Genomic DNA, 16,632 nt, shown 5'->3' with positions numbered 1-16,632 from the left:
CAAAACAAAATGATATAATAAATTTTATTTTTTTTTTAATATATATGTTTATTTATTTAAAAAGAAATTCTTTAGACTAAAGGAAAATAATTAATTTTGTTTAAAATTCGTTTATATAAGAAAGAAAAATTATTATTCAAAATCATTATTTCTAAAAAAATTTTTTTAATTTTCTTAATTTTTTATAATTTTTTTAAAATATATACATAAAAAATATTTTGCACCAAGTATGCATATTTTTAACATAAATACAAATAATAAATGATCTCTATTAGCATTAATCAAACAAATATTTGATGAATAATCATATATTTGTGACATTTTCGTCACTTTCTAAAAATATATTATATTTATTCTGTTTATTCTGTTTTATTCCGTATGCTTTTATTCTATATATAAATATTTAAATATAAATTTCATTTTACAGTTTAGTAACTTTTAATGCTAAGGTTACAGGTGTAGAGATCCATCTTAATTAAATTTTATTTAATTCATATTACATTGTTCACAATATTTATATATTTTTATAAATTTTAAAAATAATTTTAATGTATAAATGATTATTAATATATATAAATTTACATAAAATTATATATAGATTACCAACATTATATCAAAATAATTTCATAATTATTTATAAAAAAGTAAATTAAATAAATATATAATCATTTTAAAATACTAGAAATACTATTTTATTGTAATTACATAAAATCATATGACTAATATTTAAAAAAATGTTTTATTTTCGATTATTTATATTTTATAATTTGATAATTTTTAAAGTTTTGACTATCACTATATAATATTTATGAAATGATGAAATTAAATGAACTTTTAAAATTAATTTATCTATAATTTTTATATTTTTAATCCTAATCTACAAGTTTAAAATTTTTATAAAAGTTGTACCATCTATAAATTTGAAATCTATGAATCATGATTAAAACTGCTTGACAAATTCAAACGTTGGATGCTATTATTGCATAGTGTATGTATCGCACTGTAGTGACAGCTGCGTCAAGTTACATGACTTGCTCGTTTGTGTAAAGCGAAAGCTGATTGCTTGAATTGTCAATCGTTCTTATTCTACAATAGACACTTGGAAAGCGATTTACGATATTTCAGGATGGGCGTAATTTTCTTGGAACATATCGGAGGTACTCGTTTATTCTCTTGCGCTTCCTGTGACACTAATCTTACAAACAGAGGTCAGCTGATAAGCACGCGTTTTACGGGCGCTACAGGCCGTGCTTTTCTCTTTAACAAAGTCGTCAACTTAAATTACAGGTATTCGCGTTTTTCCTTTGTTCTATTAAATAAGATAGTATTAATCAAAGTAACATATATACACATATATAATAAATTTATGTTTATACTTTTATATTTTAAAAATTCTTGCACTTAACAAAGATTATTAAGGTGAAATATTATAATTTCATGTATCTAAGAAAATGGAAAAAAAGATAATTAATTTGAAACAGATTGTTGACTATTAATTGAAGAAAGATGTGTATAAGTAGATATAAAAGAAAATATAATATAATAAAAAAATATAATATACTATATATAATAGTTTGTAAAATTAATTATAAAGGTACAATATGGCGTCGTTTTTGTTTTGATACATCTCATAACAATAATATTATTTGTATATCATAAAAAGTATTAAGAAATATCAAAAAAACATTGCAAGTTAAAAGTTTTAGAAAATATAAAAAGTATATTATTTTAAAGAAATTTGTTAATTTCAAACAAAAATAATTCGATCACATCAATTAATTATTTAAATGTTATATGTAATAAATTTTATTTTATATTGATTATATGTTACCTTAGATACATAATTTTTCTACTTATGCATATTTAGCTTTTTAACATTATTTAGCACACAGGATACCATTCATAAATGTACAAAATCTCAGAGAAATCGTACTAATGGAATAATCTTATGTAATTATTATCTATTCATAATTTAATTTGTCTACAATGATACACAGCGAGGTACAGGATAGAGTGATGTTGACGGGTCGTCACATGGTCCGAGATGTCAGCTGCAAAAACTGTGATGCTAAACTTGGGTGGGTGTATGAATTTGCAACAGACGATAATCAACGATACAAGGAAGGCCGAGTCATCCTGGAACGTGCTTTAGTCACAGAAAGCGATGGAATGGGCGATAATATTTAATACATTACAAGAAGTAGCACGTCATAGGATAAGAATACTTTATAGTCAATGTAAAATCAGTTGTTCTTTTTCTTAGTGTTCCTCATACATTTGGAGTAATTGAAAATTGTTGTAAAGTGTATGATAATTTATATTTAATATTCAATATTTTTGTAAACATAAAACATACTTTATTTTATGGTATTACATATTTCTAATGATCAGCTATTATTTTTTTAAAGTTATTTTTCATTTAAACATGTATACCATGTTAAGTCTGATTTAAAATAAAGATTCAATCGATTATTGTGTTAATACTTTTAATATATATATATTATGATATTGTTCTTTTATATTAGAATTTATTGTATAAAAAAAATAAATATTAAATAAATAAAAAATAATTGTAATACATAAATATATCAATGAAATTAATAAATCTCAGTAAAATAAAAGATAAATCATTTGTTATAAATAATAATCATATTTTTATCATTATCAATTATGATAATAATTCCATATTTTTTTTATTACAAATCATAAAATGTACTTATTAATAAGTTTAATTAGTAAATAATTATAATATTTTAATAACTATTGTATTATAATATTTGTTCGAAAATAAATACTTTTCGAAAAATAATTAATTTAATTAATAAAATAAATTAATTCAAGTAAATTGTATTTACAAATATATAAATAATATATTTATAATTTAGCAATATATATTATAGATATTAAATAGATAAGTATATATTATTAATAGAAGCAAATTTAAGTAAATTTTAAAAACGTGTAAAAAAAGCAAATAAAATGATCGACATATTTGAGACACAAATGAACCGCGCCCTAAACTGTTACGTGATTGGTTGTTACTATTCGGATAAAGACCAATAGTAGAGACGAAGTTCTGTAACGAGTTGCGACGACGAACCAGTGTGGTCACGTAAGCCCACCATACCGCATGGTGGATACATGTTTCCTTTAACTCGACGTTGTATAAAATGCTATAATTGTGTATTGTTGTTATTTTGCAAGGGACACAACGATTTTGTGGAGCAGCCATCTCCAGCCTTGCATACGGTAATTACATTAATATGTAGTTATATTATACAGTCATAGCGCGTTGACTGATTTGAACGTACAATTTGTTGTTTGCTGTTCGGCTCAATGGCCGAGTGCTAGTCGCACAGTAGCAATATATTCGCGTTACGCTTGTAGAATATTTCTTTTACCCATTTTGCAAGCATTCCAACATTTATATTTATTTTATATTTTTATTATGAAAAAGAATTAATATTTGCATATAAACGAATTTTTTTTATTCTCTTGTTTTTCTTTTTTTGTTCTTCGTCCTGTCCCCTCTACTGTATCCCATGCATACAAAGATACGCAGCGGTACTGATGAAAGCGACTCAAAGAATTCTATGGAAATACAAAATGAAATTTTATTAGGAAATGTTTAATTTTATTTTATGAAAATTCTTTGATGCTTAGTAAGATTTTTATACATCATCGTATTATTTCTGACTAAGTAAAAAGAATCATATCTTATCAATCGTTTAGAGACATATAAAGTCTCATACACGGTGCCATTGCACCGCCGAATGGATCGTAACAGGAAAGCTATAAATACACACGCATCGCGGGGTAAACAAACTTGACCTCAGTGGAATTCTTATCGATGTATCTACATGTCGATGCAATGTGTACAGATATTTTGAGGTTATGTTGGTCACTAAAGTTCGTTAAATGTATATGAAAATCAAGAAAATTTAATCATTTGATATAACAGAATAAATATATTTTTTTGAGAGAAATTAAGATACAGTACCTATATATTTGAAATGTATTTTTAACTATAATAAGTTATTATAATTGTTTTTATATATAATATAGCTAGTTTTATATCTGAATAAAAACAAACAAATTTAATACAATAATTTTATAAAAATAATTAATATTAGATGTAAGTTTTACTTACTGCATACTTTCATTGTTCTAGAAAGTTGATATGTTAATTTATGTTAAATATTAATATCATAATATCAAATTTAAATGATGGAATTATAAATGATTAAAAAAATATTGTATCAAATGAATAATTAAATTTTTAATCATAACTTTTTCTTTCTTGTTTATTAAATATTAAATTAAAAAAATTTAATTGAATATAATTCTTATTTAATTTAATAATAAATATATAAATTTTTAAATTAATTATGCTATTTTTGAAATAAATTAAATTATATTACACATGTAAATATGTATTAATTATTGTGCATAAATAATATATTAATAATAAGTTATTAATTTATTCGTAATTAAAAATTCAAATTGAATTTAATATTATTAAAAAAAAATTATAATATTAATATAATATTTTATTAATAGATTTTAATTAATTAAAATATATTATTTGTAAATTTTTTTTAAATATTATATTTTGTTTTTAAATACCTAAATTATTGATTAGTTGTTTTTAATATATATTAAATTTGTATATAAAGAATGTTTATATTATTAATTAGTAAATAAACATGTGAAATATAAATATGTTAAATTTTATTTTCTACAGACTGCTGGCATATCCCTAATTTTACTTGAATATTGTTGGAACATAATTAAATCATAATCTATATAATCAAAAAAAAATTGGAGCTTCTATTATCTGCTCCTTAATATTAAAGCACTATTAAAAATGAAGTGGTCACCTGGTGCTTTATTCTGCGAACAAGTTGGTGAACTCACTCGAGTTTTCTCACAATGGAATGAATGTGAACAAACTGTGGTTTTATATGCACTACTTCGTCGCATTCCTGCAGTTCAAGCAAGGTTTCTTGCACAAGCTGTGCAGCATTCCTTGCATTCTGTTTCTGAATTGGATACACAGGAATTAAATGCCAATAATCCAGGTATTATTTATGATTGTGACCATAAATAGGTTTATAATTATATAAATACAAGTGGTTTATTAAAAACTTTGTTGCAGGATTTATCAATTCATTACTCTCAGAATCAACTGAAGTTGCTATAAATCAACTTCTAACACATTTGCCATTATTAAGGCCTGGGAATATAGAGTGCAAACAATGCTATTTGGTAGCAATACCAGAATTAGTAAGCCACTGTGTAACTACAGGACAATATACTGAACAAACTCAACAACTTTTAAGTTATTGTTTGATTCATCCAGCTATAACTAGTCAAGATAGACGTTCTTTAACACAGTGGCTTCGGCATCTTGAAGAACGTATTAGTGGTACACCACCAATACATGGTCTTGAAGAATATACTAATACTACTATTAGGTAAGTTATAAATATTTGTATAATATTTATATTCGCGTATATAAATTTTATTTATTTTTATTTTAGATGGGATAATGCTTGGCAGCGAAATTCTAAACAACAAAATGAACAAACAAATTTATTTGGCACACAACCCGGTACTGCCTTCAATTTACAATTTCCGCCACCTGTAACTCGTCAGCGCCGATCGAACAGTTTAACACCACCCGTCGCTCCTCCTCATCATTTAGAAGTTGTTGATCGCACGAACAATGTAAATTGCACAACTAAACACAAGCCACGTAGTTTTAGCGTATCTGGAGATCATGCAAGTTAGTTTAAAATTATTATATTATATTATATTTAAAGTTATTATATAAATAAAGAAATGTTAATTATATTTTTATTTTATTTGTATAATTGTTGATTTTTAAATAGGCAATCTTATTGGATTAGGCCCATTGAGTCCTCAAAGTTCTTGCGCAAGTAGCGGCAGCGAAGGACGTTTAGATGAAACATCTAATCGATCGCTAGCTAGTGGTATGAGAGGTAAATGAATATAAATCCAGATTTTATCATTAATTTTCATTAATGATTATAACACGGAAAAGAAGAAAAGTTCGTAATATGCTATTTATCTTTTAGACGTTCCATCGTGGCTTAAAACTTTGCGTCTTCATAAATATAGTTATTTATTTGTCACTCTTAGTTATGAAGAAATGCTGCAATTAACTGAAGAACAATTAGCAGAACAGGGTGTGACAAAAGGGGCCAGACACAAATTAGCCCTTTCTATTGCAAAATTACAACAGCGATATACAACACTTTTAAATTTAGAAAAAGACTTATTACAGCCAACACGTGATAATACACAATCGGCTTCGTTTTTACAAGGACCAACAGTTTTGGTCAATACAATTGATGAATTAAAAACCATTTTAGCTACACCTATGAAACCAAGTCAGGAAAATGATCCTCAAGATATACCTGGTCAATTTACCAAAGTTCTTGGTAAATGTAAGTATATTTATTTTTATGATGTTTAATATAATACATATATGGATAATAATAGTAATATTTTAATGAATTCTTTTTTTTTTTTTCTAGTGTGTAGTCGATTGGCATTGGATAGCGTAGATGACGGTATTTTATGCGCTTGTATTAACATATTAGAAAAAGTGTTGCAACATGATTGCTTTACTCCAAATCAAAAAGAAAAAATACAACAGTGGCGCAGTAGACTTGGAAATCCACGACCAACTCCAAAGTAAGAATAAGAACAATTTTTCATCTTCTGTTGTAAAAATTATGATTAAGATACAGAAGAAAGAAATAGACATATAATTAAAATTTTCATGATTATAATGGCAATTTCAGATGGCAACATAATTACGGATATAATAATAGAAGGTATTGTAATCCACAGCAACACAATAGAAAACCAAGTTTAAACTTAGGACATATTCATAATACACACCCGCAAAACAATTCTTTTGTGGTTAGCACTCACAGAAACAGTATATCTACCCCATATTTACAAAATAATCAGAACCAAAGTGTAAATCAGAATACTTTACGTCCAGTTCACGCGACCAAAAAACGACCTAGTTTACAAGAATCTAGTTTACAGGTATGTAATTTTATAAAATTAAGTCGTATTTAAATGAGAATTTAAATATTAAAAATACCTTTTTTTTTTTAGCAATTACAAAGAACGTTACAGCGCACATACAGTGCACCGAGGGATCATTTTCTTAGTCCAAATAGTAACAACGCGTCTGAAACAACGGAACCAGAAATTAATTCTCGTCTCGAATCTCTTTGTTTAAGAATGACAGAACAAGCGATCGGTGGTTTCGGCGAGGCCTAATAATTTCTTCGTTTTTTTCGTTGACTGGATCTACACAGTAAGTCCTGTTAAAAAAAAAATTATATACATGTCCGAGCTCCGTTCTTTCAAAGCCGAAGGCTAGACTGACACTTCCGTACATGTTGCGAATATGAAGAGACTCCACCAGCAGTGATAATGCTGACAAGTTGCACGTACAAAAACGTGCACACATTTTCACGCTTTAATAGCCCTACCAAATGAAATGTCTAATATTTGAGGCATTACACCAAGAACTCAGTTTTGTGACGTCAGAGTGACGCATGAAGAAAGAAAAAACTTAAAAAAAAAAAAAAAAAAAAAGAAAAAAAAGACAAAAAAAAAATATTTTTTATTATATCCGATGCAATTATTATACTATTTAATTGAAACTGACAGAATTTGGCAAGCCAAATGCTATTAGGAAGATAGATTCTTTCCTTGACTAATTGCTGCATCTATATAAATGTATTATATAAAAAAATATATATATGTATACACATATGATAGAATTTTACGGGAAACGGATAAAAAAAAAAAAAAAAAAAACGTATAACATATATTAAAAAGAAAAAAAAGGGGACGAAAAAGGTATACCACATTAATTGTACAATGTTTGCAATATTATTATTTTCGTGTGTTATCCATTTCCGGAAATGGAATTTCTCTGATTTTAAGCGCCAGGACACATTATGTACTAATGTAATGTTATTCATTTTAACGAACTGACTGATTTTACTTCTTTTTAACATTACCATGATAATTATCTCTCCACTTCTACTCTCTTATCACCACCGCCGCTATTGCTATCATTCAAAAATTCTTTATTTCCTATTGCTATCGTTAATTATTATTCTGGCCGATAGCTATATCCACCACATTATTATTATTATTATGATGTTCATCATTGTCTTTACTATTTGTCATATTATTATTATTATTAACATCATTATTATAGTTACTACTATAATTATTACTATGTAAACACTTATTATCGCTTCTGTTACTACTATTTCTCTGGGTGACCACTAACATCATTATCAATATGCTTTCATACTGTTGCTATTTTTACTCTCTTACCGTTACGGCTGTCTCTATTATTATCATCTATCAGCTATTACTATTACAACTATTCTATTACAAGTAGCCCTCATCAACTACTCTTACTACTATTACGAGTATTGCTAATAATACTATTATACTCTCTTTACTATCGCTGTATTATTACTGTATAATTCTTCTTAGAGAAAGGAAAAAAAAAAAATCTCCATATTTAAAAATGAGAAGATTTTACACACACAATATTACTTCGTTACATATATATATTGAGAGCAAAAGAAAGGAAAAGACGAAGCGTTATCACTATACACGTTTTAAATTCGCCTTCGCCATGCTGGAAAATGGAACAAAAGAACAAAAAACGACATAGCGGTGCTGTGTATGCTTTGTAGTTTGCGCACAGATCTCGTGAGTCTTTACACTCATACACGGGAGGGAGAGAACCAGAGAGAAAGAGAGAGAGAGAGAGAGAAAGAGTTACCATGTATTATTCCTTCTTTTAAAGTCGCTGTTAAAACTTAAAAGCAGAAAGAAATGATAATGATAAAAACCTTGAGAGGAGAGGAAAAAGATGAATGGAAGAAGGATAATATAAAAGTTGGCAAGAAGATTATTAATAGTAAATGGAGTTTTAAAGGCCTTAAAAAAGGATATGCGTCCCTTGTTAACGAATGATAAGAAAAAAAAAAAAAGGGTATAAGACTAAATAATTAAATATACACATATAGCAAAAATGCGTCGAGAAATGAGAGAACTGAAGAAATGAATTTTGCATCATACTTTTATGATGCGACATCGAAATCTGTGGCTTTAAATTATAAGCATACATCATACTATTCTATAAATATGCACTTATTAGCACTTTAAACGTCGCGGATAAAAACGTAGCATAATATTTTTCGTGCAAGGAAGAGAAAAGAGAGAGAGAGAGAGAAAGAGAGAGAAAAGATGAGAGAGAAGGGGATTAATTGGGGAAAAAAAATACGGAGAAGATTAAATTTAATAACTAAATATAATAGTATTAGCGATATAAACTGATATAACGTATCGATAAACAATAATCGCGAAACGAGCAAACAAACGAGCAAAAAAAAAAAAAAAAAAAAGAAAAAAAAATATATATAAACGAAAGACTGAACAATTCACGCGCCGTGAGCCGTGCGGTGAATTTCGGACGTTTTTGCATTCGTTTAATTCTCGAATGACAGCTGCACGGCCGCGTGAATAAAAACAATTGGAAGACTGCGGAAGGAAAAAAACCTGTCAAAATATTAAGAATTAGAGAACGAAGCGCGAGAGGGGAAAAAAAAAAAAGAGAGAATGAAGAAAAAAGATCGAGTGAAAGAAAGATCGGGTGAAAGGATGGGTGAATAAGAAATGTTTTTGCGTGTGTGTGTGCGTGTGAGAGTATATATCATGTTAACAAAAAGAGTAATTTGCTAGCTGTATATCTAGGTTGTAAACAATTTATTCTAACGATTATACTCTTATTAGGATCATGAATCTACGTAATGGCGCGCGGTGATTTCTCAATTAATTAGTCTGAACGAAAAGAATCGTCTTACACGGAGGAAAAGATTAAAGAAACGATATATATATCAATGATCGATATATGATATTTTGCAGTGATCATTTGTTCCCCCGAAATTCTTTCCCCTCTTTCTATTTCTAATTATACGAGAAAAAAAAGAAAAGAAAAAGAAAAAGAAAAAAAAAAGATTTTTCACAGACAGTTTGACGTACACACGCTCATCGTATTCAATACAAATATACATACACACACGTATACACGCGCGCGCACACATACATTATCATGCATACATGCATACATAAATACACATTTCGTATGCAATTAGAATTCCAGAAAAGGTTTCGTACATCATACGTACAGAAAAAAAAAACAGAACATGTTTCAATAATTTTTCAGGAGAGACGGTCAAAAGCTAGTCAAATGAAAATACACTTTCTAATTTCTACCAGTTTTAAATGTGTATAGATATTATTTGTACATTTAATTGCGTAAAACGAAAAAATGAAGAAAAATAGAGAGAAAGAGAGAGCGAGAGCGAGAGAGAGAGAAAGAGCGAGAGAGCGAGAGAGAGATAGAGATGATGATGGTGATGGTGATGATGATGATGAAAGCAAAGGTGTATTGAACGCGCGATTTAGAAAACGAAAAATAAAAAAAGTAACGAGATAAAAATGAAAATGGTTGGAAAGATCGAGAAAGAAGGAGAATAAAATGAATAAAGAAAAAAAAAAAAAGAAATATGTACGACGACTTTTACGTCAATGCATACAAAAAAAAAAAAAAAAAAAAAAAAAAAGCTGAAAGACTGCTTCCAAACGACTTCAGGAAACTCGTTCAACTCGTAGGATTTATTATTTCGTACTGAAACGCAGTATCTTAATAAACGCGATCGATTTTAAAAAGGGCAGGACCTGAACCTAGGTAAGAAACGCAAAGAGATATTATCCGAGTCGAGTGATCGTATATATACACGATGTATTAAAAGAAAAAGAAAAAGAAAAAGAAAAAAAAACGAAAAGAATAAGAAAGTGTAACGAAAGCGTGATTCTGCCAAAGATCGACGGCCGCTAAAATACGATCACGAAATGAATGAAGGAAAGAAGAAGTAAAGAAAATAAAATCTGACACGTCTGTCGATATCTGTCTCTGTTTAGAGAAAAATATTTATCAAGATTACAATGCAAATGAGCGAACGATGATATGTTGCAGTTTTGCACGATGATATATAGCAGATTCGAAGTTTGAAGATGAGCGAATTTTCAATAATAAAACGAAAAAAATCCGTGTGCGTTGCATCGTTAGAAATGTTAATACAATATCGAAAGGCATTGCAACTGCAAACGAAATCACGTCCCTCATCTGCGTTGAATCTAATAATAATAATAATAATAATAATAATAATAATGAAACAAGGCAGATCATTATTATATCACGCGTAGACGAGACACGAGAAGAAAACGTTGCGCTTATAGTACTTATGCTGTCGTTATATATCGAGACCACCGTTTCGTCGGATTTTCGACGGATATTCCACGAATTTCCACGAGTAATATAAAATGTGGGATGAAACTGGTACGAGTGGGATCGATGGCTTTCGGCAGAAACACAGCTTATTGCAATTCGATAGCATCGAATGGATAAGACGATGTTAGAATTATATTCTTATTGTCGAAATTCGGAGGCTTTCGGGCGTCAATCATTTTGAAAGAACGATTTGTTAGCGTTACGAAATATTGTTAGTGCGTGTAACGTACATTGATATACTTGATGAAAAAAAATTTTGTGCAAAGTAATTTTAACCTTTTATGCTGCACGCGATGATTTCTCTCGAAAAATATATATTTTAAGAGGGGAAAAAAATTCTATAACTTCCATTTTTGTTTTTATATTTTTCATATTATTAATATATATATATACACGTATTATTATATTATATTGTTGATCCTAATTTTAAACGCGTATTATTATAATAAAGAGTAATAAAGAATATATAGAATGCGTTTGATTGTAGTCGAATATTGCAGCATAAAGGTTAATATTCCAATAAAATTGGAATATTGAAGTAAAAAAAAAAATAAAAAATAAAAAAAAATTAGAAACTAAAATTTTTGAATCATCAAACAACGTGATTCATGAAAAATGAGAGGGAGTGACTCGAGGAGTTTCGATTAATTAATTTCAATACTTAAATATCCAATTCAAAATTATACATTTCTTTCATTTAAGATATTCATAACTTTTTCATAGCTACTAGTAACTTGGTCAGTGTGTCACGAAACTTCTGGCAAAGTTAATTGTGGCGTTAAAAAAAAATTGTTCTTCCAAAAGTATTTTTTTAATCCGCGCAAAGTACTTCGATAATTTCGATTGGTAAGAATTCGTTCGTTCCTGCGGAATTTTTCTTCCGTTTCAATCGAAGCTGTGGCAAATAATAGCTCGCCACGTGATGCATTTTTCGTTGCACGGGACTTCAAGGATTCATTCAAGCTATACTTATCCATTCGTTGCGTTTGCTTTTAATCCGCTTCAGAGAGGAGAAGAACTCTCGTATCGCGCGGGGATAAGCGAGTTATTAGAAATACGCTATGTAGCACAGGATATTCTCTTTGGCCGGATGCTTGCGTTTCAGGTGATCGACTACTTAGAACATATAGTAGCGTATCGAAGAAGCGCGAGAGAAAATGAGAGATAGAACTCGAAGAAAAAAAAAAAAAACGAACATAATGTGAGGAAAAATTTTCATTGACAGCGTATATATTAAAAGAAAAAAAAAAAAAAAGAGAAAAAAAAAAGGAAAAAAGAAAAAAAAGGAAAAAGAACAAAAGCAAGTTTCCGGCCGAAATTAAGCATCGTTGATGATAACCCAGATAGCAAAAAAAAAAAAGTGACCATCGACCGAGATTTGCTTCGATGAGAGAAGAGCTAAACAAACGGAAGAGAAAAAAAGAAAATGCGTTTTAGAATGTGTTTGTGAGAAAGAAACAGAAGTAGTTAGAGAAATAGAAAAATGATCTGTGTGTAATTATGGAATATAAACGCCTCCTCGTCACAGAGGGCTTTTGCTCTGTTTTTAGGTGTGCTTTGGCCGGCAAATGTGATTTTTGAACATCGTTATTTAAAATCCATCGATTCGAATATTTCGATGTTTCATCGCATAATGCGTTTATCCAATATTTAGCTATCTTATCGATTACATTCGATTCGGTCGTTTATGCATTACGATTGGAATTTGGCGGAATATTTTTCTGATTTTTTTTTTCTTTTTTTCTTTTTTTTTTCTTAGCCCTGTCGCAAAAATAAGATACAAATAATTGTGCGTGTGTAATGAGTCGAATGAGATCGATCGGTCAGACAGGAACGAAATTTTAGAGAACGAGTTTAGCGAGTAATGAAATCATAAAATATCTATATTATCGGGATATTAGCGAAAATAAAAAAGAATCCGTAAATGTTTGTAACGATAGATACAAGTAAAAGAAATGAATTTTTTAATCCGCGCAAACCTATTTATTAAAGGAGAATTCCATTTGAGACTGGTATTATTGTGTTTTTGGCCAAAGAATACCTTTGCTATATACGGCGCCTTCTGTTAATTATTAAGAGACGTAGCTTTTGAATTGTCAGATTGCTAACTGGGATATTTTAGTCACGTAAGCTGGATAACTTGTAAAAATGCAATTTTTGTACTGTTATAACGTTAAATAGACGAAGGTATACTGACGTTGTAGCGTGAAAGAACATTTTTCAATAAAAAATTTTTCATACGCAAACAATGTTTTCTTTCTTTCTTTTTAACATCATGATTTTATGTAATATTTATATATATATATATATATAAATATTTGTTTTAACTTTAATTTAAAAAAGAATGATACAAGTAAATAAAATTATTTATACTGAATAAAAAAGGTATCATTATCATAGTTCTCTAAATGATATTTATTTGATACATTTCGAAGTTTGTGAACTGTATAGAGACAATTCTATTTTGCGATTTAGTCACAAAGAATACAGTAAATGTTAGCACATTACCGTCATATAATATCAATATTTAGACCTGCTTCTATATTGTCGGAGGTCATGTCTAAACAAGTTGTTTCATTTGGTGAATTTTTCAATAGCACGGATATTATTAGGTACATACACGTAGACTTATTGTTAATAATATGATAGTGCAATTTCCAAATTGCATCTGCTTCTTAAAATATCAAATATTCGAGAAATTTATTCTATATTCTCTGAATCATCTCATCTCAAAAATTTTCTGTAAAACACTTTTTGTCATCAATCTCCTTTCATATAGTTGAGTTAACGTGCGTTTTTGTATCTATAAGTAACTATAAGTAACTATATAATAGTAATAAATACTTATCATCTACTTAAAATGCATAAAGTATAATAATAAGTTCAGAGGACAAAGTGCTTGTAATTTCTGCTTGTCCTTCATTGAGAATTGCGTTGATGTTATATTGACTTTTTGTTATCGAAGACTGGACCAATATAATTTCATTACATTATAAATGTTATGACTATTATAATGAAATGGTAAGTTAATATTCTTCATGTAGCGAATAATATATGTTTGATTTATTTAATTGTGAAATAAATATCTCCTGCATGTTGCTTTGAATGATTTATACATAATTCTGTTTGTGAAATTATTTTACAAGAATCTTAAGAACAACTTGTAATGAATATTATAAAATGTAGCAACTTATTTAAAACAAAATTAATTTCTTTTTAATAAATAATAGTCTTTTTTAATAGTCTTAATTATCTTCATCAGAATTACTTATTTAATATCATGGTTGACATTTTCATAGTAAAGAAAATGTTATTTTAAATTTAATCATTTTGCTTGAGAAAGATTCTTGTTCTTGATTGGATCTATTCATAAGAAATGAGTATTAAAATTATATAAAATACAATAGGAAGTTAAATATAACAAGTTCATATATCATAGTACAAAAGAATACATTTTAAAGTAAATTAAAAAAATTAAGTAGTTCAAAACTTTCAACTTCATCACTTTTATATCATAAATAAAAAGCAGGATATTTTACATCATTTTTGGCAGCTAGCTCTGACTATGTGCTTTTTTTTTTGCATTCAAATCGTTAAATCCTGCTATCTATAATATAGCTTTCCATATAACTTAAATAATCATTTTGCTTAACATTAATTATGGTATACAATTCACAACAGAAGTTTCATGCAAGGAACAGGAGTCATTTATCAGTTATTGATGTTGTTCGTTAAATATATTCATATAATACATACTTAAGATATTACATTATTGTTTATCATATGTTTAATAATTATTAATAGTATAAACATCGATTCTTTCATTCCTCGTCCGCTCATTTATTCTATACATATATGTACATCAATGATCAACGGCACGATCCTCCACATTGTTTCAGCGTCGACGAATGATATAAAACATTCGCAATTAATGCATCAAAGAGATGCGAGAATATATAAACAAAGTTAAAGGCAGCTTAATGCTAAATATATTATTAACTGATTTTTCTAATTCAGTGTTTCCCAACTTTTTTGGTTATCAACACATTTTAAGACTAGTGTTCGTGGTATATTTTGAAACTAATTTAGAATTTATATTTATTTAAAAAGTAAAAAATATTTTTAAAATATTTTATCATTATATATAACAATATATTTATAATATTAATTGAAGTTCAGAACATTTCGATCGAGTTAATAGAGACAATGATTTGTCGATATAACGATTTTTGATTGATACATTAATTAACTTGCTCATGAATTTCATTTTTCATTCTTATTTATATATTTTTATGTTTAGTAAAATTTTAATGAAATTTTCATGATTTATTAGTGTCTCGTGATATATCGGTTGGGAAATAATTTTATCATTTTTTTTCTCTTTTTTTTTTATAGATTGACATTTAAATAGCGATGTAATTTGAAATTTGTATCCAACCCTGTTTTTTTAATTTTTCATTGCTCTTCTCATCGAAAATGCATGTTTCAGAGAATATTTTCGATAGGAATGCACAATTACGAATAATATTTTATTAGTTATTCACTGGATTATTCTTAAGCAGAATGCATATATTACAGTTTATCATAATTACTATATTGAATAGATATAAAATAATTGGAAAAAGATCAAGTGAAGAAGTAGTGTTTTTGAATGATTTGAGTTTTATAAATTTATCGAAAACGTCATTTTTAAATGATTAATCATCATTTTATATAAAAGCTTTATCCATTTTGATGAAATAAAACAGTGTTATTTAAACAGTGTTGAGCTTGGCATATAATTACATATAGGAGATGATATTGTATCCTATTTTATATGTAAAAACAAAAAATAAAATGTTTGAAATAATTAATTTAAGGTTTTTTTTATTTTTCATTATATATTATTTTAAAAATTTGATAAATTTACTTAGATAAGATTATCTTTAGATAATATATATATATATTTTTTTAAATATTTTAAGAATAATTTAATCTTTTATTTTATTGTCACATGATTTTATGACAATTGTTTTGATTGATTTATCTTTTTTGTTAATTTTTTTTTCGTTTAATGAATAATTTCTTAAAAAAAAAAAAAAAAAAAAAACAAAATTAAAATAATTTTGATGAAGAAAAAAAGAACAATGTTATTTTCCATAAGATACAAAAAAGAAATCACATATAGATTTAACTTCGAATTTCGAACTCGATGT

At 27.5% G+C, this 16,632-nt stretch overlaps 2 protein-coding genes across 2 annotated transcripts; both read left to right on the top strand.

The window, feature by feature from the left end:
- The first annotated feature begins 914 nt into the window (after positions 1 to 914).
- Positions 915 to 2,351, top strand: LOC724141 (protein yippee-like 5). The gene is made up of 3 exons (XM_006562885.3): positions 915 to 988; positions 1,126 to 1,287; positions 1,998 to 2,351. The coding sequence occupies exons 2-3, from the start codon at positions 1,127 to 1,129 to the stop codon at positions 2,185 to 2,187; spliced, it is 351 nt and encodes a 116-aa protein (XP_006562948.1). The 5' UTR covers positions 915 to 988; position 1,126; the 3' UTR covers positions 2,188 to 2,351.
- A 732-nt stretch (positions 2,352 to 3,083) lies between these two features.
- LOC409472 (protein Smaug homolog 1) lies at positions 3,084 to 12,628 on the top strand. The gene is made up of 9 exons (XM_006562886.3): positions 3,084 to 3,249; positions 4,745 to 5,081; positions 5,159 to 5,477; positions 5,544 to 5,788; positions 5,895 to 6,005; positions 6,102 to 6,473; positions 6,564 to 6,723; positions 6,834 to 7,086; positions 7,159 to 12,628. The coding sequence occupies exons 2-9, from the start codon at positions 4,868 to 4,870 to the stop codon at positions 7,324 to 7,326; spliced, it is 1,842 nt and encodes a 613-aa protein (XP_006562949.1). The 5' UTR covers positions 3,084 to 3,249; positions 4,745 to 4,867; the 3' UTR covers positions 7,327 to 12,628.
- The last annotated feature ends 4,004 nt before the right edge of the window (positions 12,629 to 16,632 follow it).

The sequence above is a fragment of the Apis mellifera genome, linkage group LG10 (genome assembly GCF_003254395.2).
Source record: "Apis mellifera strain DH4 linkage group LG10, Amel_HAv3.1, whole genome shotgun sequence".
Lineage (NCBI taxonomy): Eukaryota > Metazoa > Arthropoda > Insecta > Hymenoptera > Apidae > Apis > Apis mellifera.
The sequence above is the reverse complement of the archived record's forward strand: the minus strand, read 5'-3'. Positions and strand labels throughout refer to the sequence as shown.